At 44.9% G+C, this 26,440-nt stretch overlaps 1 protein-coding gene across 1 annotated transcript in view; it reads right to left on the bottom strand.

Moving 5' to 3' along the window:
- Window positions 1-3,080: 3,080 nt before the first annotated feature.
- The window catches only part of TMEM255B (transmembrane protein 255B), an 80,550-nt gene continuing 57,190 nt past the window's right edge, over window positions 3,081-26,440 (bottom strand). The window contains exons 5-9 of the mRNA XM_068395453.1: window positions 23,045-23,125; window positions 19,010-19,095; window positions 15,800-15,959; window positions 10,247-10,390; window positions 3,081-3,248 (exon numbers count right to left, since the gene is read on the bottom strand). Of these exons, the coding sequence (XP_068251554.1) occupies window positions 3,081-3,248; window positions 10,247-10,390; window positions 15,800-15,959; window positions 19,010-19,095; window positions 23,045-23,125 (639 nt within the window). The remainder of the gene's footprint in view (window positions 3,249-10,246; window positions 10,391-15,799; window positions 15,960-19,009; window positions 19,096-23,044; window positions 23,126-26,440) is intronic.

The following is a 26,440-nucleotide window of genomic DNA, read 5'->3' on the forward strand; positions in this document are numbered from 1 at the left end:
GCTCTGTATCATGACCAAATCAGTCAGTGGTAATGCGGTGGGACAGAGAAGACCAGAGCTTTATCACTTTCAACCAACCTACTCTTCACACTTACAGAAGGACCTGTCAAAAGATGCTTTACAGTCAGGTGTGACCAGATGGAAGTTTGAAAGCATAGTTGCTCACTAGACAGCAATAACTTATTGGCAGAGTGTGCATGGATAGGAAAACCCAGAAGTAGTTCTATGTTTTTCCTTTTTTTATTGAGTAAGGGAAACCATGTTATTCCTGAGAGTGCTTTCTGTTAGAGCTGATGACTCTGGATCAACTTGTGATATGACGGAGAACCCAAGAAACATTACTTTAGTATCTCCAGTGAGAGCTGGGAATCCTGAAGATACTGTGGTTCACAGCACTTCCACACTGCAGTGTTTTGTTTTCTGTGTGTTTTTCATGGTTATTTTAGTCCTTTACCAAAATACATCTCCCATCTTTTTAACTTGAAGTAGCTCTAATGAAAACAGTACAAACTTGGAAGACACCTACTATTTTTTAAACCAAGTAGATGAAACAAACCCTGTTCTACTTTGTTCTTTTCAAAGGGAGCATGTTAGCAAAATAGTCTTATGTATGTCTGGCATTTTTGTATAATTTCTGTGGTAGTTCCCAAAAAACTACCATGTGGCATAAATGAATCACAAACACATCTGGCCTTTGTGTTAATGTAAGTGGTACTTTTTATGAGGCCAGAATTATTTTGGATCCTGGAAACATGAATCCTGTGGTATAGTGTGGTACTCTGCAGTTTCAGCCTTAATATTATGTGAAAAAAGACCCCAATTCCATTTTCTAAACCAACCTAATTCAGAGCAAAGATTTCTCCTGGACTGTGATTATGTGTACATGTATGCAAAGATATTTTGCATAGACCACAATGCCCTCAGACCCGAAATGTGGTTTAGAAGAGAAAGCCAGAGTTTGTAAGTCTGGAGAATTACAGAAAGCGGAGGTCTTTTGTGTCAAGCTGGATTGTTTTTAATACCCTACAGCAGTACCATGCTGGAGGAAGAGGCAGCTGCTTCTATATACCATTGAAAAGAGGAAAAATGTGAGAAACATCCCTTCATTCCTCTTCAGTCACTCTGCTTCAACCCAAGAGAAACACTGATTTAATTTTTGTTCCATTAGTAGTCTAGGTGCTCAACTGAAGGGGATCTGTGCTTTGAGTCCCCAGAATGAATCCTGGTGGCCCCCCTGGTAGTATTCATAGTAAGTAAAAATAAGTAAATGTGTAGTTCCACTCATTTCATGATCAGGGTCATTGTGCTCTTCACAGTATGCATTTGCACAAGAACTTGGCATTTTGGATATGTTAAATTCATATATACAGGAAAAATAATGGTCTCCTCTCTGACTTCTGTTTCTCTTAACCAGGTTGATATAACTCACCTTGTCAACAATACACGTAAGGCACCTTGTCACTGATGTTAATGTCGCTGGCCTAAAACTCTGCATCTCAGAAAATCCTTAATTGAACAAAACACGGTTTTACTGTTCATATAAACTAACCTCTGATCTTATGTGTATTAGTACTAAATCTGCTTTTTATACATAGAGGTACAACACATAAATTAAGAAATTTCTTGAAAGGTGGAAAATACTATGTAAAAGGCTGATCATTCTTTGTTCTATTTTCAGCTGGTCTGATGGTGTCACTTCCTTTCAAAGGAAACTGTAGTCAAGTAGGCTGGTTTTGTTTATATGGGGTTTTTTAATATTTTCATAATATGAAGCAGCTGCTTCAAATGTTAATGAGAAATACCTTCCTTTCCCTGCTTTGCTCTTTGGCTTTTCAGGAAATTTCTATAGCTTCCTTGCTGTCTAGACTGTAAGATCTGTAGAGCAAGCAGCACCACCACCCTTCCTGCAGGAGCGAAATGCAGTGAAGGGGTGCTGCAGTCTGATGAGTTTTCATGCTGGTGTAGCCACTCCTACCCTGAAATATGTCAGCCATGTGCTAAGAGGGATCCCAGCTAATGTGATGCACAGTGAGGGGCAGGGTGCACACAACAGGGATGAGACTTTTTTCCTGTCAATGGCACTGCTATAGGTATTACTGCTTAGCCTTGTCAATGTATTTTTGTCTCTATATAATAGGAGAAAATAAAAAAAAAAACCATGAAGGCATTCTGACCCTTCATCCGTTCTGTTTCAGTCATTGTAAAATGCCTGGATCAGGTCTTGATCAGTTTAAAAATAGATAAGTGGGGCTTAACATAGAGTGGTTTTGTTACGGTCCTCTTCTGACTAGAAAGGAATTAATTCCAACACTAAAGTTCAGCTTAAATACCTGTCTGGAAATTGTATCTTTAGCACACTGATACGATGTTTTACTACACAGACTAGACTGGCACAAAGTTCGGATAAAATACTCCCAATAAAATTAAACTTTCTGTTTGTTTGAAACTTGAAAGAGAGAACTATTCGGTAGGGTACTTTTTCCTCTGTTGTTTTCTTGTTCTTACAAATATACGCAGCCTTAGGTACAGTATAAATATACACAGTCAATTTTATTGTAAAATAATTGCCACACTTCTTTTATTGGTACAACACTTTCACCAAAAAGGGTCATTAAATAAATACTACAAGCAAACAAACACCTGATCGCTTCCTACCCAAAATTATTGACTCAGAGAGCTCCTGACTACCCACTCAGACAACACAGACCAGAACCCCTCTATATTGGTTTATGGAAGCAGAACGTGTATCCAGAGTGTTCTCTTCATTTCTCCTCTTGAAGAAAATTCATTCTGCAGTGTACCAAGAAGGAAACATCTCATGCTTATGGTAGCCAGAAAGTAACACTGCATTTGTCTGCAGGCAAACTCGGCGGTGACTGGTCACCCCGCTGGTGATGTGCCTGCCCTTATGTTTCCAGGGTCCTGCTCTGCTCACAGTGAGATGCGGGTAAGAGCAGAGCAGCCGTAACACACTCTGTAGTGGGTTCTTGGGGAAGTCTAGTGCCTGCACAGCACAGTTTCCAGAGGTTTCTTAAAAACAAAATAAAAGCCTACCAGCTACTGAAATAAAATTCTTTGTTCTATGGTGCATATGGTGGAGGCTTTTCTCCAGGCAAGAAGTAAGTCGGTGTATAGAGGGTTGGTGCATTGGGGGGAAGACCATAGCTGGAGCTGGACTGGGACGGAGGCTGAGTTTCTTCTGATAAAGAAATGTCAGTAGATGATGTTCCTGGAAAATTGCTGGCAGGCTGTATATAGACAAAGAAAAATACCTTCTTCAGTAAAGGATTACAACCCCATTTGCAGCTCTGCGTGAAGTGTTTGCCATGTAAGGGTTATACAAGCCCCATGATTAAATTTCTCATGCATTGCAGCACAACACTCACTTCAGTTGTAAAGCACCTGCTTAAGTATAGCAACGATGGTGTCTAGTGAAACAAGACAGATTCCACCTGTAACCCAAGTAATTTTTAAGAGACATTGCGCATACAGCGATGCAATAGAGCAGAACGGGAATTTCTGCAGGAAAAGATGCTCTGGCTTCCTGGGTGAGGCACCGCACCTGACTGCCTGATTAGGTTATGTAGCTGCTCATTTCTAGGCATCACTGTGAAATTTAAATTATCTCAGATGTAATTAATCTCGTTTATAATACTTGCATAAATGCAAGGTCTTATTCCTGTGCCAAATGCAGACTCCTCTTAACAGAAAACTTTACAGGTTGGCATATGTCTCCTTGTAGGTCTTTCACTTTGTCTGTCTCGGCTATAGTGGGGCTTTGGCTGAAAGAGGCACGAAAAATAGCGCTTAGGAAGCAGCCCATGTTGAGCAACAAGCAGAGTTTGTTAAAACAAAAGAATGCACACAGGGACTAATGTTCTGGATAAAATCCTACCACTACTTTAAACCAAGTTTTGCCATTGATTTCAAGAGGGTCAGGATTTCACTCCTCCCCTCATATGCCAACACATGCCAGTCCATGGACCTCATCAGAAGAGTTATGCTCAGCTCCCCTCAGGTTCAGGCCTAAAGTGCCTCGAATTTAAAAAACAAAACAAAACAAAAAGTAGTAATCATGGATCTTTTTCAAGGGAAATGAAAAATCCGGGCAAGTACACGCTGCTCCTTGCTGCTAAAAAAAAATGAATAGTTACCATCTAGGAGGCCATTACCAGGGCTGGCACTTGGACAATGGCATCTCAGAGCTGCCCAGGGCTGGCAGACTCCGTTCTATGGTGCCTGGCTTCTCCATGGGGCTCCGTGTCAGCAGGAGCTGCTGCCCTGGGACAAACCCCCTTGGTGAGGAGAACGTCGTCCTGCATTTGTACCACAGGGTCACTTAGTGAGAACCGGGATAATCTGACAGGAAGGTTGATTGCGCCCTTTACCTCTCCAGGAGGCAGTGCAGGTATACTGACAGACCTGCTAGCTAGATCAGCTCCAAACGTAGTTGTTGGGGTTTTGGGTGGTTTGTTTTTTTTAATTTATTTTGGAGTTGTTGCTTTCCTCTCCCCTCAAACTGTAGCCACTGTTTCCATCTGTCTGCCTGGAATTGCTTCTATAACGAGTTCTCCTCTGGCAGGAATGACTGGCACAACCCTTACTGCTGTCATTACCACCAGTCCCCGCACAGCTAATCATTTACCTGACCAGTTGGCAGGCCTGTTACCAAGACTAATTGTGACTGTACTGTACCAGTAAGGGGTGAATGATTTTGTTTGCACATGCCACAGTAAACAGAAGAAATGCTGGTTACATCTTTGTCAAAATGCATTCCTGTTATCACCCTTCCTTTTTTTTGCATTTGGCTGTTTTCTGCTTGTGGACAAGGAAGTGTGAGGTGAACTGAGGAGCGTTTACCACCAGCTCAGGTTGTGATTTTTTTAAAGACTTTGTTTGCCTCTCCAGGAAGCATTTATTCAGTGAGATACCAGATTCAGCAGAGGACTAGGACTGAATCTGCTCATTGGTGGGACCCACGGGTGAACTCACGTTCATAGCCTTTGAGCTAACGGAGCTTCAGTCCATGAAAGTAGGGGCAGTGCTTAGGCGAGGCGTGTTGCATGCCGGACTAATCCATGGTGGGGTATTTTCCTAGGAGGAGGAACTAAGGTGTGTATTTCTTCTGTTTTGAGGTGAGGGTTCAAACTACAGTTATTAGTTGGTAATTGATTGCAAACTGCTTTACTTCATTAATTGGCGTCAATGCACTTTTTTTTTCCCCCCTCTAACTCTTAGCTGAAGAAGGTTTTGCTCCTTTTGTTGTACTGAACCACCACGTGTGTGATCCTGCCCCGCTGGGGGCAAGTGAAGGGCAAGGGGAAATCCAGGGGCTTAGGAACAGGGTTTAGCCAAAGCTTCCACGAGCCAAAGGGAACGCTGAGAAGAGAGGTGCGTCTTGGGGCCCTTATGTGGATCTTGGTCTCCGTGGAAGCAAAATCATCATGCCTTTTGAGATACCCAAGAGCATCCTCTGCCAGCTGCTCCAGAAATATGTGTGAGTCTTACGTAGACCTTGGCGCACGTCAGCCAGCCCTGTATGGATGTCTTGCCAACATTAGGCCATCTCAGATGCCATGTCTTTAGGCAACTGAACTGCACCCCTAGGGTACAGGGTTCAGCCTCAGATTTTGATGTCTTAGTTGAAGGGTCAAGAACATAGATATCTAAGCGCACAGCAACTAAATCCCACCCCTAGTCACTGGAAGGGCCTTTAGGGTACATTCATATCACTCACATCATACATCTTTAGCCAGAGATAATCAACGTGTGAGAATTGCCTCGCTCTCTCTGTGGACTCTGAAGGGTAGACCAGCTCAGGTGGAGCCTCCTACACTGTGGACAGCTAGAGCTCAGTTCAGCTGCCCACATGTAAGTGTCCAGCCCTTTTGGGATGCCATGGGATATCCCAGAGATCCGCACAGATGTGACGTAGGGACTATAGGACCTGGACCCTCCCAGAGTGGCAGCAGGGGCTAAACGGCTGCCTGATCCCATTATCAGGCAGCACTAGATCCCTACATGCCAACATCCCCTGTGTTTAACCAAATGAACCCCAGCCTCAAGGTCTGTAGTTGCCTTAAGGACCAGGATCAGCTGAGCAGGGCTTGTGAAGGCCTGAATCCAGCAGCTGGGCACTGCTTGGAGCACTTAGATTGGTCACGAAGACCTATCTCCAGCCCCATGGATTTAGCCCACAGTTCTCAAGTAACAGAAGTGGATGATGGTTAAGCTTCTGGCTGTTCCTAATCAGGCCTGCTTCTAACATTCACCATTTGTAGCTTTGAGTAAGTTTATTATTATTTTTTAACTCATATACTGATGCAGAAATTAATCCTCTCCAAACTACAACATAATGAGCTCATACATACAGGGAGGTGGCTGCTTTCCCCCCCCTTCCTCCCCCCCAGGAAAAGGATTAAGCACTTTCCCTTTTGGAGCCCAGTGCTTCTCGCTAACCTCTCCTGGCTTGGGGACAGCTGGTGGTGTCTGCCTCTGAATGTTATGGAGGGGATAGAAGACAAATGAACACACTTCTTAGAAAAAGTAGAAATCTAGGAAAAGAACTGTGTTTATTTTGGAATGCATTTAAGAATTTGGGGTAAACATGATGTATTTCTGTTTCTCATGGACACAGGACTGAATAGTTACAGTTGATCCTCATGACTACTTACATGCATCTTTTCAGCTTAATTCTTTCGTCTGTTTTTTATCCCCCTCTCTCTCTACTCCTGGCTACGTGCTAACTGAACTCTGCAGAACAGCACAGCTTTTCAGCTAAAAGCAAACAAAAAGAGATCTCTGAGTGTGCTCTTTTTTTCCTCTCAACCCATGGTCTCCAAAAGTGTCTGACCCCGTTTATGTTAATAAATAAGACATGCCAAGGACTGTTACCTGGCTGTGAAGCTGACTGGCACAGGACACATCACATCCCTACAGCTGTAGGGATGAACTGTAAGCTGAACTCTTACCAGCAAACCAGTGTGACTGTCTCTATGCACACTAACTACCGGGAATGGTCCATCACCCTCGCCATCTCCTGACCCCTTCCTCGGTGTTGTTGGGAGATTGTTAGGTGGTCTGGGCCAAACCCATACCAAGAGCGTGCTGACAATTCAGTGACATGGATGATGATCACAGAATCATAGAATCATAGAATTGTTAAGGTTGGAAAAGACCTAAAGATCATCAAGTCCAACCATCGACCCAATGCCACCATGCCTGCTAAACCATGTCCTGAAGCGCCACATCTAGACATTTTTTTGAACACCTCCAGGGATGGTGACTCCACCACCTCCCTGGGCAGCCTGTTCCAATGCCTAATGACTCTTTCAGTGAAGAAATTCTTCCTAAGATCCAGCCTGAACCTCCCCTGGCATAACTTGAGGCCATTTCCTCTTGTCCTATCGCTGGTTACCCGGGAGAAGAGACTGACCCGGGAGAAGAGACTGACCCCCACCTCACCACCACCACGCCCTAGTTGTAGAGGACGATAAGGTCTCCCCTCAGCCTCCTCTTCTGCAAACTAAACAACCCCAGTTCCCTCAGCCACTCCTCGTAAGACTTGTGTTCCAGACCCTTCATCAGCTTTGTTGCCCTTCTTCGGACACACTCCAGCAGCTCAATGTCCTTCTTGTAGTGAGGGGCCCAGAACTGAACACAGTATTAGAGGTGTGGCCTCACCAGTGCTGAGTACAGGGGAACAATCACTTCCCTCGTCCTGCTGGCCACACTATTTCTGATATAAGCCAGGCCTTCTTGGCCATCTGGGCACACTGCTGGCTCATATTCAGCAGGCTGTCTACCAGCACTCACAGGTCTTTTTCTGCCAGGCAGCTTTCCAGTCACTCTGCCTCAAGCTTGTAGCGTTGCATGGGGTTGTTGTGACCGAAGTGCAGGACCCGGCACTTGGCCTTGTTGAACTTCATATAGTTAGCTTCGCCCCATCAATCCAGCCTGTCCAGATCTCTCTGCAGAGCCTTCCTACCCTCAGGCAGATCAACACTCCCACCCAGCTTGGTGTCGTCTGCACACTTACTAAGGGTGCACTCAATCCCCTCGTCCAGATCATCAATAAAGATATTAAACAGTACTGACCCCAAGACTGAGCCTTGGCGGACACCACTGGTGACCGGCCACCAACTGGATTTAACTCCATTCACTACCACTCTCTGGGCTTGGCTGTCCAGCCAGTTTTTTACCCAGTGAACAGTACTCTTGTCCAAGCCATAAGCTGCCAGCTTCTCCAGCAGAATGCTGTGGGAGACTGTGTCAAAGGCTTTACTGAAGCCTAAGTAGACCACTTCCACAGCCTTTCCCTCATCCACTAGGTAGGTCACCTGGTCATAGAAGGAGATCAGGTTGCTCAGGCAGGACCTGCCCTTCATGAACCCATGCTGGCTGGGCCCGATCATGTCACTGTACTCACAGAATCACAGAATCAATCAGGTTGGAAGAGTCCTCGGGGATCATCGAGTCCAACCTTTGATCTAACACCACCATGTCAACTAGACCATGGCACTAAGTGCCACATCCAGTCTTCTCTTAAACACATCCAGGGATGGTGACTCCACCACCCCCCTGGGTAGCCCATTCCAATGCCTGATAACCCTTTCTGTGAAGAAATTTTCCTAATGTCTAACCTGAACCTCCCCTGAACCAGCTTGAGGCTATGCCCTCTAGTCCTGTTGCTAGTTGCCTGGGAGAAGAGCTGACCCCCACCCCACTACAACCTCCTTTCAGGTAGTTGTAGAGAGCAATAAGGTCTCCCCTCAGCCTCCTTTTCTCCAGGCTAAACAATCCCAGTTGCCCCAGCTGCTCCTCATAGGACATACCCTATAGACCCTTCACCAGCTTTGTTGCCCTACTCGTGCTTGGCAGCTTATTGGCCCTGAACAGATGTATCCCATGAGACTGTGGGGAGCTGGTCCACAGCTAGTTCATGGTAAACATGCAGTGTTTTCAAATAAGAAGTATTGCAAAACTTGTGGTACCCACTAGTCTAGCACTACACAGCCAAGGTGTAACAAGCCATTGGACAGAACAAAACAGTCTTACTGTGCTTTAAAAAAAATCTAAAAACTGCTATGATTGCTCCAGGGTCTCAGTACCTTCAGTTATTTACCAGCTCACTCTACGTTCTTCAACTCACTCTGGGGCAAAAAAAAAAGCAAACACCATCCTCAGCACCACTCCCTGCATTTTCCGGGCCAGCTCTGGGCTGGATGCAGCACAGGCTTGGAGCATGACTTGCACCTCATCCTTCTGAAGGAGGCGAAGCAGTGTAGAATTGGCTCATGTTGTATTCCCTCCCGCAAGGGGGGAAAGCTGCACCTCCAGCAGCTTTTTCCCCTGCCTTCAGGCAAGCTGCCTCTGGTCAGTAAGGCTCATCAACCTCCGCCAACTGCCATAGCAGCTCTGAACTTGTCTCACAGTGGTGGCCTGTAGCAGGTGCTTATAGAAGCTAAAAGAAAAAGGCCTCCACCTTCTGATGAGACCCTCTTGGTTCCTGTGGCAGGCAGCCATCTGGGGACTTGCTGGGCTGCAAGTGACACCTAAATCCCTGTATTTAACAGCAGCTGATGTTCCTAACCCCTCATTTATACTCTTCCACAACATCCTGTGGCATTTGAATCTTCTCTGATGTGTAAAAACACTTACTATTTCTGGCTTATCTTGCCACCTAATAGCTTTACTGGGGCAACCAAAACTTTGTGTGATTAGAAGTTACCACTAATATCCATCCACAAACCTTTCCATATCACTCAGTTTCACAGACCTCTTATTTCCTCCCCTTTCTTGTCTCCTTTCCATCTAATGAGTCCTGATCTACTTATCTCCATATTAAGAGTAAAGTGGGCTGAGGTGTGTAAACTTTTCTGCCAAATCCTTTGTGTATAAGATGCTTCCTTTGGCTTTCCCAATGCATCTGGTGCTGCTTTATCTTGTCCAACATGGGGGCTGTGTTCACCTTCATAACTACTGTAGCGCAGCTCTAATCCCACTCTGGGATTCCTGGTCAGCAGACAGAGTCCAAAGGACAACCAGAGAAAGCCTGAGATCTGAGAACAGACCTGAGAACCAGGCCCAGACTAAGTCATACTTGAGATGAGTCTTTGAGTTGGCATCCAACTTCCTTGCCTTGTTTCAAACCCCCAGGAGCCAAGATCTACCACTGCAGAGTATGTACTGAGTAGCATCTTATGCTTTTCTGATGGACTAAGAAGTGTGCCATTTTGTACTGTACCTGAAGAGGTAACGGGTAGGATGGATACGTAGAAATAGTTGCTGCAGAAGGACAGAACCCAGCATATGTCAGGATCTGCTGGGCAGGATTGTACAGGATCTGAGGAGGAGGTGCAGCACTGAAAGCAATCTGGGACAGAGGTACCTGTAAGCACAGAAGACAACAATTCAGCACAGCGCAGAGGTGCCTGGAGCAGGAACTGGTCCTAATACAAGTGACTACGCAATTTAACAACTTTCTATTTTCCAACAGAATACCGGTACTACAAAAAAAAACAAGGAGCAGACAGAATGAGAGGAGGGTGTATGTGTAGTGAATTTTCTGACCAGAAATACACAGCTATTTTAATCTTGTTCCCTTGAAAAAAAGACTGATGGTGCTTCCCTAGCACCAGTTACAGAAGCACTGGCAGGACTCCAGACCCAAGACACCCTGAAGAGCACAGCATACAGCTTTAACCACCTCTTCTTATTCACTCCAGCACCAAACACCCAGTCCTTCACAATTTGATGCAGACTCTTTCCAATAGCAACTACCTGATACCCTCATGTCTTTTCTCTCTGCTTTCCCACATAGATCTACAAAGATCTCCCTTTCCAGACCTCTCGCTCTTCTTTCACAGCTCCCTCTCACTTATAGAGTTTGCTGCTGGCTGTCCAATAGCACCCCCCATGTGCACATCTCATTCCTACAGCATAAAATCCTTCATCATATCCTGTGGCTTTATTGGCATGTCAACTGCAATATGTGAGATGAGGTTTGCAGGAAGAAGTAATAGCTCATATTAAACCAGCTGATACAACCTGGGGAGAAAAAAAAAGAGCAAAAGCTAAATGTGAAAGGGGGCTTGTGTTAAACCATTTGTGAAGGACAGCAGAGCTCTGTGAAAGATTTTCATGTCCCGCTGCTTTGCAAAGTGAGACAAATCCAGTAGTTTCTTTTCTCTCCTTTGTTTTTATTAGCAGATTCCTCTGCATGAGAACATGGAATTTTCTTTTTACTGAAATAATAAAATATGGTGGTTGCCAGACAAATGCTGAAAGCAGCAGCCAGGATTTATTTTTTTTGGCATTTCCTTTCAGATGTATCAGTGAGAGACATAAACCACTGCATCCTACAGAGACAGTGCGAGATCTCACTGTGATTGAGAAAGAGGTACATCATTAATTGTGTTTGTACACAGAAAAGATTGTCTAGGTCACCAATGTACCACATGAGGTTACCTGACAAGCTAGGCCTTAGCTCTCTGGAGAAATGTATCACCCCAGGAGCCAGCACATAGAAAGGCTGGACTTGAAAGCAGAAAGCCTATTTCATGTGAGAAGGCAAGTTTCTCATCTTGAAGGTACCCTCCTCAAAACACCTCCTTTTTACCTGCCGTGCTGGGTGGATATGGTGGGGACAAAGGGAGAGACACTGGCTTTCAGACAGGAGTAGGGAGAAGCACCCAACAAGCTTGCCTCAGACCCAAAGCCTAGGGGCCAGCAACACAGCCCACCCTGGCCAGCCCAGAGCATGCCCTTCCTCGGAGGAGGGAGTCCCTGGCGCAATCAGATCCTTCTGGCTATGGACGTAAACGCGGCAAGGAACACTTGTTTCGCCCAACATGAAACATGGATGCCTGTTCTGCATCTGTCACCAGCTTTCTGGTGCGGGTCCCTTTGAGTGCTGCTGTCCTCCTCCCAGGAACCTGTCTCAGTCCTCTTATGTTCTCTCTACCCCTAGCAGCAATGCTCTCCAGTTGCTAAGGACAAGCATCACAGCAGTCCTAGAAGACAGGTTTGGGGAGTCACCCACCCCAAATCCACTGATCAAAGCACCTTATTATGAAGCTATCTGGTCTCAGCCTGGAGCCAGCAATGATTTGCAGCAATTGAAGCTGGTTAGATGCTTTTAGCAAGTATTCCAGTAAGGACACTATGTTACATTAGTCACATAAAATCCAAAGGTAGGTGGAGACATTTTAAACTGAAACACCACCCAAGTCAAAGAGATAAGGAGCTGTTAACTGGCCAGGGAGAACTGCCCCTGCCATGCGGGCACCTGGGGCCAGGGAGTGTGGGGAAACCCAGGCTGCTGCTCTCTGTGTGCTAGGCTGTGTGGCTGCAGAGCAAGGCAGGTCAGCTCGCCGATCCGACACAGACCTGACCAAGCGTTTATCTCTGAGCTACGACTACTGCTAACATCAGACTGCACCTTTAGTTGCAGGGTACAAACACATTGGCAAGTAGTTCAGAAATTAGGGGTTCATTTTGTTTTCCTTTTCAGAGCAGGGTGAGGGAAGAGGAGATAAGGGAATGATATTTAATCTGTTCAGATTCCCTTGAGGACTCCAAGAAGGGGATGAACTGGAAAAAAAAAAGCCAGCAACACCCCCTCCAGGACCAGACACAGTTCTAATTAACGCAACCCTGAACCCAGGGCAGGCAGATTCCTTGGCAAGGTGTGTCAGGAAAACATCTACAGGTCATCAGATGAATACCAGAGCAGGGAAGGGAGTTTCTAGATGAACTCTTAGTACCAGCAAGTGAAGTTTTTACTGAATTTCTTTGCCTCTGTCTTCTGTAAGAAATAATCAGGGTTTTTTACCATTTTGGATACTCCAAGTACATACTTCTATTTACATTCTATCTTAACCTTCTTTTTGCTAAAGGTGACTTTAAGGTAACTGCCTTGCCAGCATCCTATATCCAAGCACACAGCAGATTTGAAAAGGAGGGTACCGTAGTGACTGCTGCAGCTCCCCCAGCACCCAGCAGATCACAGAGGAACAGACCCATGGGTGACACAGGGGCCACTGAGAGTTGACACCTTGGGGGTCAGGAGAGGATGAAATGTTTCCCACTGAGCCAGCATGGCCTTCTGGCAGGCAGCAAGACCATGGGAGAGTGCCAGGATCTGCAGGGAATTTGTCACAAGAAAGAAAACCCGCAACAACCAAAACAACACTTCTATTTTTTTTTCTGTCCAGGAAATGTGACGGGTTTAGAGGCAACAGCACTGTTTTGCAAACTCTCCCCTTTGTAACACGTTTTGGCTGCCAGCGTTCCCCAGAGATAAATACGATGGTTTTGGTTTGACTAGTCAGCCTGGCCTTGTGTTTTCTGGAAGTCTAACCTCGGAGCAATGCCCTGAGGCGTTTCAGTGGGCTTTGCAGCTCTCCCTGCAAAATGCCAGTGAGCATTTCTGTGGGAAGGTGACATTCTGAAAGAAAGAAAATTGTTCTCCCACACATTTTGAAGGTTTTTTCCTTATTTCAGTCCCATGCCCCTTTCTCTCCCTCTTCTGCTTGATGTTTTCTTGGCCCCTGTCTTCTCCCAAGAGTTACTCCTTTCATAACAAAAGTGAGCAGTGCATTAGCAAACCAGCTCTGGTCGTCACTCAAAAGGACCCTGAAAAAGCACAGGCAGGAGCAAGGAGCGGTCATTGCATTTTGGATTGCTGCTTTAGGAACACTTCCACAAGCATAGTGTGGCTCCTGTGCTGAGGTAACTGACACAAACTCATCTTTCCCTTAAACTAAACTAGTGAGGGAGTTTTTTTTTTCCACTCCTGCTGCAGAGGAGACATTAAACAGCTTATTCAGATCAGGTTTTTAGCTGGAGCCCCAACAGACTCGCTCCAGCCAAGCCTGGGGGAAGCTGCATGTCCACCACTGCTGCGATTTCCTTGCACGGCTTTGCGCCGCCCAGTCAGAGGACCCAGACCTTGACCCAGGCTCTGCCTCCCAGCAAGGGGGCATGCCAGGTCACGGAGACCCCAGTTCTCCCAAGAACATCTCCTTGGCTTGGCATCCCTCACGAGCATTGCAGTGGCGGCCCCTGTGCAGCACAGAGGTGTGCCTGGGCTGGAGTTCACCCTGCTGCAAAGCATCAGCCCAAATCCCATGCAAGCCTCTGTTTGTGTGAGACAGATTAGGTGGACTCAGGCTGGCTCTCTGCACCCTCAGAGGAGCACTAGCAATTCCCACGGCTGCCCTTGATGGAGCACTCCCATCCATCTGCTAGGCAGGGGAAAATACTTAGCAGCACTGGAAGGCTGCAGTGCTCTACCAAGGACTTGTTGTAGATGATGCCTGCCTTCCCCTCCTCATGTAGCTGCTCTTCCCCTCATTTCCCACTGTGGTTGTTTCTGTGCCACTTCTGCCATTGCTTCTCTCACAGGGAAGGGATGAATTAAGCTGGGAAAGCTGCTTCCACTCCCTCCCTTTGGGCAGCCACTACTCTTTACTGGGTGGCTGCAATTTGTTACCAATTCCTTGTAAGAGTTCCCTCACATAAAGGACAGCTCAGCTGCACATTTCTTACGTGCAAAGGCTCAGTGTGCTTGTTTGCCTTAAGCTAGAGGGAGGAATATTTCCAGCAAACATTTTGCAACTCTTTAGTAAAGGTGAATTTCAAATAATTCATATGGCCCTGCTCTGTCACATGGTTTTAAGCACCCAATACATGTTGTAGATAGCCTGGACATGCTTGCTAAGGGAGGATGGGTGATCAGAGCAGGGTCTCGATGGCCTCCAGTCTGACTGGGTTCTTGGCTCACTGGCTGCTAGCTCTGAGCAGCCCCTTCCCTCTAGTCTGCCCCCCCCCAGTGTACATCTCACCTGTCTCTCTTGCTTTCTCTTCTTTGCTCCATTACTCTCTTCTTTCCTTTCACCTGTCTTTCTATTTAGTTTTTTCCTCTAGAATAGTCACCAGAAACATCATGGAGCTAAGATGACCTGGGCTGCTATCACACCTCCCTTCAGCTCCTGCATTTCACCGCCATCCCCACATCTCTGCCCACTTAGTTTGGAAGCTCTTCGGGCTGGGACCATCTACTCTTTGGAGTGCCTAGTAAATAGTGAGCCACTTGGTTGGTCTTTAGGCACTGCTTTAGTAAACATGACCACTGACAGTCATAATCCCAGAAACAGCTACTTCACCCTTTTAACATGTCAGAAAATCTAGGCAGATGAGGCACTGTATTACAAAATCCCTCCTAGCACATCAGCAGAACATGGTGGTGTGGCACAGGGAGCGGTTAGAGGGTGGCCTTCCACAGTGAAACAAAAGAGGAGGTTAATGTGACCTGAATACAACTGTTTAAATAAAAACTTGACTGGTACTTCAGAGTTAATCCCCATTCTTGGGAAAAGAACTACTAAGGTTAAATAGTCACACCTATTTAACACAACTCAAGTCCATACCTAAGAGACTTGAGTTTTACATGTTAGCTACAAGCTGGCATCCTCGAACTCTCTGCTGGCCCGCATGTTCAGTGCTGAATTAGAAGAAAAAAAAAAAGATGCCACTAAGTGAATCCCCAGCATCTGTTCACACAGATGCCTGTTTTTCATCCCTCCATTCATGTATTTGACCAGGCTTGACCTACTTATCTGTGAGCAGCTGGCAACAGCTTAGCCTGAAGATAAGACTCCAGACTCCCAGATCACACAGGAAATAATGTTTAAAGTGCCTCTTTCGTACACTTACGCTACCTTGGTTTTAACCCATTTGATAATGTCAACAAGCAGAGAAGTCCTCACATAAGGCAAAAGACTGTGAGCCTTACCATGTCTTTAAATGCCCCAAGAATGGCTGCTGTAATAATCCCCAGAAACAACCCGATGATGTTGAGGACTGTGGAGGACCACAGCAGCCTATACAGGTGAACCACGTCCTGACAGCTGCTCACGCCGTGAAATTCATAGTAGCTGGAGGACTGCTCTGAACTGAAAGGGAATGTAGACAACGTCACTGCGGTGGGAATGGTTTTGCATGTAATACAGAGCACCAGAGGATCTCAATCCCTCCTGCTTACTTTCCTCTTTGGCAAAGTACTTCATCCATGCTCCCACCAAACACTGCCCAGATGAACTGGAGAAAGCTCTGCTGTAGACAAAAATTGGCTCTGCCAATGCCAGCATTAACCATGTAGTCCAACCAATACCAACCCTAGTTTGGCTGATCTGTGGTTTACACCAGCAGGCACTCTTTTTTTTTTTCTCAGTGTCTCTGAACACAGACATAGTCCTGGCATATGGATGCTGCCCTCATCATTTAGTTATCAGCTAAAGCATGCTTAGCATTGCTTTTTTTCCCAGCTCACCTGGAGATCTGCTGGCGTCTCTGAAACCGGGGAAGGCAAGTTGCTTAAGCATTAATTCAACAACAGGAAGGGAGATTTTGCCAGCTGGCTACATTTGTTTATGGTGTCTGTGGTTCCAAATTAACAAATGCAACACAGTACAGATATGCCTTTACATTATGGATTGTCCTATCCAGAAATCTTTGTTCATATTTCTACACTGCACTGGTTATTGTAAATTGGACATGTTGTGAAGTTAATCCTCATTGTCTTGCCAAAAGCCAGAAATATCCTACTTCAACATTTGAAACCACAGTTTCCTGCAGTTCTTTCCAGTACCTGCCTTAATGCTAGCCCACTAATGAGCTCCTAGAGCAGCTACTTGAGTTGGAAGGACTTTTTAAATGCCAAGCCTTTTTTGCAGTGTTAGGGAATTGCCATCAGATTATGGTGGAAACCAGAAGAGAGCAGTTTGTGCTCACTTTTCTGTTCCTCCATCCCCAACGCATGGGGCAGCAGTGGAGATGGTGGTTAGGAAAAGCTCTGCAGAGGAAGATAGCAGCATGGAGAAACCCACAACATTTCTGGGAAGAACCAAGCCAAGCACAGTAATTCTTGGAAATTTCCAGTCATTTGTTGTGGGCCATGGTTCTCGCACTGTGGATCTGCTACTGTTGAGTTCACTTGGGCCCTATCATGAGCCTAGATGTTGCTTAACTAAATAAACCTATAGCTTCAGCTGCCATGAGGCTGAGGAGACCTGACTTGCAATCCTGCCTGCATACCGGTCTACTGCGCAGCTGACACCAAGTCACTTCATGTGGCTTTGTCTCCTACTTCTCTCTAGCCGTCCTATGAACTGGAATTGCCCAGTCTGTAGAGCAGCAAGACTGCTTCTTTACTCTGGATTTGTGTATGCCAGTGCCATAAGATCTTGCTGTCCACTGTGGATGGCTGACAATGGCAGAACACACATGTTTAATTATATCATTGAATGCTGTCACAGCAGTGATCAGTCCCAGGTGTTTCTGACAAACCCAATGTCTAGAAAAATGTCACTGAGGATCTCCATCTGGAGGGGGAGTATTCCTGATCTTTCCTCATTGTTACCTTATGCTTTAAGCAACAGAGTTTCAGTCACTTTATTTGATAACTCTGCTTTCACTCCTTTAAGACACTTGTTCTTTTCTGTATTGGGCTGGGCTGTTCGATTCAGTGTTAATGTGCAGCAGTTAGTTGCATACCGAAAAGTTGAAAGAAAGCATTCTCAGAGTAAACATACTGCATTGAAGCTATGATGTTCCAACATTTGTCTATCATAGAAAAGGTACCAGAGTTGTGCATACTCTGCCTTTCCCATGCCATTTGTTTTGTATATCTTCATCATGTCCAGATTTAACACTTTGTACACAAGCAAAAGACTCTAACATTCATAGGGGATTTTAATCCATTCATAGACCTGCACTCACTTTGTGTCTCTTGTGTACATGAGAAATATGCATGCATAGATGGCTTCCCTCTAGTTCCAAATTTCATTTTGCTTCTCTAGTTGAGTCAGGATCTGGGCAAGAGCTACTCTTTTATGCAGAAGCCTTGTGTAGAAGCCTCATTGTGCCAGCCTCATTCCCCTACACCTACAATGTTCATGTATGGCAGCATGTTAGCCAAGGCTTACAAAGGACTGGGGTTATTCAGGGCTGCTAGCATGCGAAAAGGAGGTAAAACCAAAATGAAACAGGGGACATAGGAAGGAAGAAAGATGAGAAATACATAGAGGGAAAGAAAGAAGAGTAACTGTGGATGCACTGTAGAGGGTTGCAGAGGTTGTATGAGAGTGCATGGTAAGATGATACTGAGGTGTGCAGAGGGTGAGTCAAGCAGAAGATCTTCTCTGGGAAATTCTCCCCAGTTTCTTGTATGTGGCAAGAGATGATGCTGCTTGCAGTTGAAATCTCTGTGTGCCAGGTGGCCAGTCAGCTGTGTGAGTTCATTTCATCTGTCTTCCACATTATAAACCCTTGGACTTTGCTGTGATGTAGTTTTCCTAACCACCTTTTTACTCCTATGAAATTTCTGTATGGCAACCCTGTGCTAACCTTCAGCTGATCTTCGTAAGCATATCCAGACATTTCGTCTCTTGTCTTCTGACATCTCATGCTTTGGTAATGATGAAGTTGAATGTACAGCTTCAGAAAACACAAGACCCTCTGTATTGATCCTATGACAATTTAGCAAAACCCCATGCCTATGGATGCTATTGCTAACAAAAGAGCTCTGCATATGCCTACAACATGATCTCTGCTCATGGAAACCTATGTTCCTATTCATTTTGTTTCCCCCAGTTTGGTAGAAAAAAAAAAGGATTCATTAAATCTAATGGGAAAATTGGTTTGCAAGATCAGCAGTGAATCTTGACAGGGCTATGACTGGGTGGTTGATTTTGATCACACAGCAAAGAGCTTATGGACATATTTAAAGAAGAAGAAACTGAAATAATGCCAACACTAATACACAACCCCTGACTTCTTCTCTGCTGGCATCAGGACTTCAATCGCAGAGGAACTGGATTGCTCAGCATACAAGCCCCTTGTGCTGCTTCTCCAGGCCTAAGGGCACACCCCCTCTCATGATTTAAGACGAGGGACAAATAACCAAGGATTTCTCGGAGGCCGTTGACTGCACACAGGTACTTACTTCTCACAGTTGTACAGGTCACAGCAATAGCACGTGTTGCTCTTTACTTTCAGCTGGCACTGGCTGTTTAAGGTATAACATGTCACCTGCCAAAAAAGAAGAGACTGACTTTTATTCTCAGTGTTTCAGTGTTGTGTGAATCATCCTACTGACCACAAAGCAGCAGCTACTGCAGTGTCACATTTTATTACCTGTTGTGCAGAAGGATCCTGAGATTCCAAAATCCACAACTCAGGGCAGAAGGACATCCCTGAGCTCCCAGGAGTTTCATTTGAGACATCAGCCCCTGAGTCTCGGGGCATTTTCACTATGGAGCCCAGAGCCTCCAGCACCGACCTGCAGCCAGGGCTGCCAGAGTTTTCAAGCACTTCGCTGCACTGCCTGGTGCTGTTTTGCTGAGACCCGGAGTCTGCAGCTGTGAGATGGGGATCCCTACAGCCGTGACGCAGGGACTGTGGGTCTTGAGATACATCACATCAGGCCACTGAAGTGGCTAAGAATAACACTCCATTGTAGTGGGGAAATGGGCAAAGCAGCCAATTTATCTGAACAGCTTCCAATAAATGGGAGCTCTCTCCTTTCAGTAACACACTCCTGAAGGAGGAAATAATTAGGAACAACAGCAAGAAGAACAATTTCCACACCCACAAACAAAACTGCTCAGAAAAGATCCAAGCACTCCAGCAAATAAGTACCATTTACTGCAGGCTCTTGAATAGAAAACTGAAAAGGTTTATTTGTGTAAGCAGGAATTGCAGGGATGGACAGATGTTAGAACAATAAAGGTAGGCACACGTAAGCCACTCTCCATCCAGAAAGAAATCATTTTAATGACTCCTTAGGTGTGGTAAGCATTAATCACTTCTATTTGGCACTACAGACCAATTGAAATATTTTATACGTAAGGCACTTTTTTTCCTGAGATTTTTAGCTTATTGACTTTGAAATCCTGGACAACTGTCAGGTTTTAAAAGCTAGCAGGTCAGAAAGTACATTCTTTCTATAGTTTTTATTTTGATAGAAAAAAAATGTACTGTAACCACTGAGTAGTATTTTGTTCGCAAAAGGCAAATAAAATGTATTATTGAATGGAAAATTCTTCGTAATGAAAAAGTAGAAGGAGCATGCTTAGGAATACACGCCTGCTTTTTAAAAGCTTCTGTCAGACAGTTCTGCTTAGCCATGAATGTGTCGGTCTGTGGAATAGTCTCCACAGGAGATGTTAAACCAGATGTTTCTCATCTCCTGAGTTCTGGATCTGTGCATCATTTTTAGTGTAAAAACTGCCACTGTTGATGAGTCTGCACACCTCACGTGTGTGTTCCCAGTAAAAAAGGAAAGCCTTAAACACACACACTCAGCACCAAAATTCATCTTGCAGCTGGTCTCAGACTTGCCACACTTGTCCTTAGCAGGATTTGCTTGAGCAGCGGCAGCTGGGTGGCAAAGCTAAAGTTAAAAGGAAGTTAAAATGTTGCCTTGGGATTGCTTTGCTGCCCAGGACAAGGCTGTACCTGCGGTTAGTGTCTCATATAAATCAGCTTTTCTAACCCAAAATGGAAGTTAGGTCATAAAAGGACGGTCTCAGTCTAGGTTACAATCTGGAAATGGAGCTCACAGTTTGATACAGACACATCCCACTTTTCACAAGAATATTTCACCTTGAGATAGGACCTCATTTCATCAACCTTGTTCTGTTGCATCTGAACTTACTGGAATTTCACATAAGGGCTTTGCTGGCCTGAAGTCACCTCCAGCTGCAGCTGTCCTCAGCCTGAGCTGCAATTTACTGCAGAAGAGGAGCGCGCTACCATCAACGACTGCGCCAGCTTAATCACGATCCAGCTCAGAAATGACTGAAGCATCACACCTGACTACTTCTCAAAGCAGTTTGAAAAACAATCCTGGAGCAGAGTGTGCCAATGCATCCACTACCACAGCCATTTTGCTGGGACGCCCTAGTGCTTTTGCACTGAGTGGAACTTAAGACTTTGATTTTGACCCCCTGTACGCAGTCAAAATGGCCTAGGACCTGCATAGTTAAAATACCCTTTTCCCATTACACATGCATGACTGGGATTGGAGGACTGCGTAAGATGGAGTGGGCTGCTAAAAAGGTGGTTTGTTCTGATGCAGGGCTTTGGGGACCACTTCTGATAGGAAATAAAAGTAGTTTTCCCCTCTCCAAGCATCAATAAGGCCAGTTTGCCCCTTTTTACTGTAGAAGGCTAGAAGTACAAAAAAGGGAGATTGGCAAGATCTTAAACATGTTTTCAGCTGCTTCTAGGCTACAAGACATATTATATTATTGGCCAAGGGAGTTACTGTAGTTGTCTATTTTTATCACTGCCTTTTTAAAACATGCAAAGAGCAAGACACTCCTTTTTAGGAGAATAGTGAATAAACCAAAATAAACAAATTACTGTGTGGTGTGAGCAAGGGTGGTGGCAACAGGCCGTTTGTGGGTATTCTGCATGTCAAGACCTATTATTTCATTTCAGTGACCAGAGATGTAATCTTTTCATGTTCTGGTTGTCTCTGCCTGTCTCTCCCCTCAGCACCAATTGAAGACACGTTCTCACCTCATGGTAATTGCACGAAAATCAAATTCTTTCTGCTTTGAGCAGAGAGAAGAACCGAAACAGGCAAACTACATGAGCTGGAGACCACTCACAGGCTAGAGATGGCAATCCAAGGAAACTTGCACTCAGTAAACAATCTGCCTTCCTAGTTAGGTGTTCACCTGGCATGCAGAGCATGTCCCCTGCTCACTAGTTGGCTAACTCTGGAAAAGCAAAAGCCAAGTCCAAATGCCATGGATCATTAATTCTGAATTAGCACATGCTGACTCGAGATCAGTGGACAACCAGACAAGAACGTTATTACGAACTAACTACTCTTTTAAAAGATATGGGTTTTTTTTTTTCCAGGATAGAGCAAGGAGCTCAGGGTGGCCCAACTTTAGACATTGCCAGAATCTGCAGAGCTGGGGAAACCTATCTGGCCAGAAGCCCAAGGCTGGGGTCACCTGTGGGGAGTTGTGGTTGGTGTGACACCAGTGACACGCTTGTTACAGGAATCAGAAGCACTTGTCAGGCCATGTCTGTGTCTGAGTGTGCATGCACACTTTAGAAGAGGATGGAGTAAAACTTATAGGAAAGGGTGTTGTCACAGATCATAAGTTTGTCTGGGTAGGTCTTTAGGCAAGGAGGTCAATGAAATATCTTTGTCATACATTTTCTGGAATCAACAATGGGGTGCCCTAACAGCAAGATTTAAGGAGTATTAGCTGCTTAACCTGGTAATATACTTTGCTAAGCTGTCTAGAATTATTAACAGTAACATTACCCATACACTTTTTCTTAGCCATGGGAGGAATGGCAATGAAGGACATCTGGCTTCTTGTAAGTTATACCACTGTTTAGCTGTTCTCAATCCTGCTCTGCCTGATTTTCTTTTCACTCCCACCAATTTACCACAATAATAAAATGAAAAATAGGAAAAGAAACCAAATCTGGACTTCTCAGGAGGCTAGCCATTTGGGTATGGGCACTTTTCCGACCATGTTAATGTCATTGAGATAATAAAAAAGCTGCACTCAAACCACTGACTTTCTTGGCCTGTGCTGGATAAATACAGAGAAGATTTGAAGTCTTCTGGACAATGCAAAAGGATTCATTTAGATATTTCCTATTCCACTTGAAGTCTACAAAAACCTCCTTAGAGAAAGATGCCAATGTGACAAATACATTCCAGACAGCTATTATGCAGTATAGATGGACTAGGAATCATTCCAGTCCCAGAGTAATGTACTGGATAGAAACACTGACAATGACTCAAAACCTCACTGGTTGTAATGATTTGCAATCATCAGAGGCTTGGACAAGCACAGAGTCACTTGTGGGAGAAAAACCAGCAGGGTTTCTATCAACCTATGACCTACATGCACAGACATGGACTCAAACACCTGCATCCCTCCTCCCAGCCCCTCAAAGCACAACAGAAATGAACATGTGATGAGGTGAGTGTGTTTACCTCTGTCTGGTAGGCATCATACAGGAATCCTACTCCACTTGAATAAAACTGGCACCTTTTGTTATACAAAGGTCTGGGTTCCTGTAAAGAGAAAAAGAGACAAAAAAGTACTCAGTCGGGAGGAAGTGTGAAGGCACCATGTCCCATGTCCCCATGCCAGATGCTTACAGATCTGTGGAGCTGAAGCCAATTGCAGACACTTGGGTAAGCAGCTCACACACCCCCATGATGGTTTTCTTTCCAGAATGGCTCTCCTCAGCGTTACACTTTCCTTCCTCATCTGCCACTAAGCTAGGTCATTATCATTTGTTTTTCTCTGTACCAGTCACCTCTTTTAAGAAGACATCACCTCTGGCATTTAACCACTTCCTTGCTTGATGTCAAATAGTACTGCTCTATGAGAATGGTCTGGTCATTCTTTTTCCTGGTACAGTTTCTTACCTAGCACAAAGAATTACTTTGCTATTTGTCTTCAAGATATGGGACTTTCTTTTTTAAAGGATTTCAGCAATGTCCATAGGGAAAACAAAGTAAAATAGCTAATACTTTAAGCATTCCACTTACTACACACACTTTAAACCCCAAAAGCAAAACAAAGAATAATGAAGAAATGAAGGCATAAGGAGGAAGTAATTTGCACAATATTTTTGCCTTTTTTTCCATTTATGCTTATTGCAAAAGATGCATTCACTGCTCATATTTCACATTTTGTTTGTAACAGTTCCCACAAGCTGATATAAAGGAAGAAGACAATGAAATATCCTCAGCCAGATGGAAGATGTGTGTTTCCAAACTTGGCAAATGGCCACTTTGAAGGCTAGAGGGTGCATACCTCAGTCAGTTTCAAGACTAGACCATATTTGCCTCAGGAGGATTTGACGTCTGAAGAGTCCTCTATGATCAGATGTCTATCCCAAAGCAAAGTGTGGGAATGACTTATGTTGGCAAAAAAGGTCTTTTTCAACTTTCTATCACTTATCTAGTCCTGATCTGTGCCTTCAAAAGCACTCAAGTGCTCCCCAATACATCAGCCAGACCACTTCCAAGAGAGAAGATGGAAACCCACTATCTGCCATCCTCTCTTTCCATGCTAACTTACAAGAAAAAGACTATTTAAGTTGTTAGCAGAAATCTGTGCTGATTAACTTTCACTGCATATTAAAGCTTTATGACCCAATCAAGAAACTGCAGAAAGATCTGCACTACTTAAGATCACTTCTGAGTATTCTATGCTTGTTGGATAATGAAGTGTGAACTGTATAAATCTGCTGACCCAAAATACATAATCAGTTAAAATGCAGAGCTAGGCAGGAATGCAGACAGGTCAATGAATAAAGCTCATCCATCAGCTTGTTTGCCTTTCTGATTACTCTGGCAAACCCAAGGAAGTTTGGACTCACAGGGGTTAGGGAAAGGTTAGCTTCCTGCATCCAAAAATATTTATTTACATTACACAAGTGTAAGAAAAAATGCTTCAGTAACTCTTTTTCTCTAGAGGAAGAGCAAATACCACACAAACAGCATGCCATGTCTTGAACTAGGACAACATTCTTCCACAGGTCTGGGAAAGCAATAGCCTTTAGCCATGACTTCCAGGGACAGATCTGGTTGGGAGGACTAACAGGGTTGTAGTTTCTCTGCTAGCACAGCAAGCATAGTATCAGCCAAGGGCTGTGCTGCCCTTCTTTCATACGCTATCATACTCCAACCTTGATTTTGTCTGTTGCATTGAAATGGCAGTAAAAATGGCTTTTTCTGCCGTGAGGAGCAAATCCACGAAAAACTGCTGTCCATCATACTCACAACAATAACAAGTTTCACTTCAATCCTGGAAGATCCTGGAAGGGGGCAATGGTCAAGTGCATGGAGCCCAAGTGGTGTTCTCAATCCTGCTGGTGAGGAGAAATGGCTTGAGGAGGGCTGGACAGATCCAGCAGATCAAGAACTGGCTGTGCATCTGGTGTTGGCAACAGGTATTTGGCTTTTATGACCATGAGAGCATCTTTCACGATCAAGGACTTCTTGGAAGAGACGGGATCCACCTGACTAATCAGGGCAAAAGTATTTTTGCCTACAGTCTAGTCAACTGGTGACTAGAGCTTTAAATTAGGAGCAACAGGGGAGGGAGATGAAGAACAACAACCAAGTAAGGAAGTAGTGGACCAATGAGACAAGAGAAGTGAACAGGGTGATGTGGACAAGAGAAATCTCACAATCAACATAACAGGGCTAAATGGGACCCACTTCAAGTGTATGCACATGAATAAGGAAGCACCCATTGGACTGCACAAGGAAAGCTCTCATCCCTTTTCTGGGATGCTTAGCACTCTTTGAAGTGTCTGTACACTAACACACGCAGCATGGAGAACAGACAGTTCGAGGTTTGTGTGCAGTCACAAGGCAATGATCTCACTGGGACCACAGAGACAATGTAAGATAGCTCACAGTCCTGGAGTGCTGCTATGGATGGATACAGGCTTTTTAGGAAGGACATGTAGGATGGCGGAAAGGGGAGTTGCTCTTTATGAGAGAAAGCAGCAAGAATGCATGGAGCTCTGCCTAGGGACAGGTGAGGAGCGTGCTGAGAGCTTATATGTCAGTATTAGAGGCCAGAGTGAGATGGGCAATGTTGTGGTGGGTGCCTGCTATAGACTGCCTGATCAGGAGAAAGTAGATGAGGCTTCTTTAGACAACTGGAAGAAGCCTCACACTGAAAGGCCCTGGTGCTCACAGAGTACTTTAACTACTTTACTACTTCAAAGTAGTAAAGGACTGTACCCCAATATCTGGGGGAGGCACAATGTATCTGCTGGAGGGACAACACAGCAGGGCACAAATAATCCAGGAGGGTTCTGGAGTGCATTAACAACCACTTCCTAACATGGGTGATCAAAGAGCTGACAAGGAGAGGAGCTCTGCTGGACCTCATACTTACAAACAAGGAAGGATAGGTCAGAGATGTGAAGATCAGGGGCAGCTTTGCCCCTAATAATGAGACGGTGGAGTTCAGAAACTGGAGAGGAGGGAGCAGGGAAAAAGGCAGGATCCCAACCCTGGACTTCAGGAAAGGAGACTTTGGCCTATTCAGTGATCTGCTTGGAAGAATCCCATGGGATACAGTCCTGGAAAGCAGTGAGGTCCAGGAGAGCTGGTTGATATTCAAAGATCACTTCCTCCAATCTTAAGAACAGTTTATCCCGACTAGCAGGAAATCAAGCAAAGGCAGCAGGAGACCTGCATGGATGAACAAGGAGTTCCTGATATAGCTCAGACATAAAAAGGAAGTGTATGAGAAGTGCAATCAGGGGTAAGTCACCAGGGAGGAAAGTAGAGGTTATATAAGCATGCAGGGATGGGGTTAGGAAAGCCAAAGCCCACCTGGAATTCAATCCAGCG

Source organism: Nyctibius grandis, chromosome 2, assembly GCF_013368605.1.
Source record: "Nyctibius grandis isolate bNycGra1 chromosome 2, bNycGra1.pri, whole genome shotgun sequence".
NCBI lineage: Eukaryota > Metazoa > Chordata > Aves > Nyctibiiformes > Nyctibiidae > Nyctibius > Nyctibius grandis.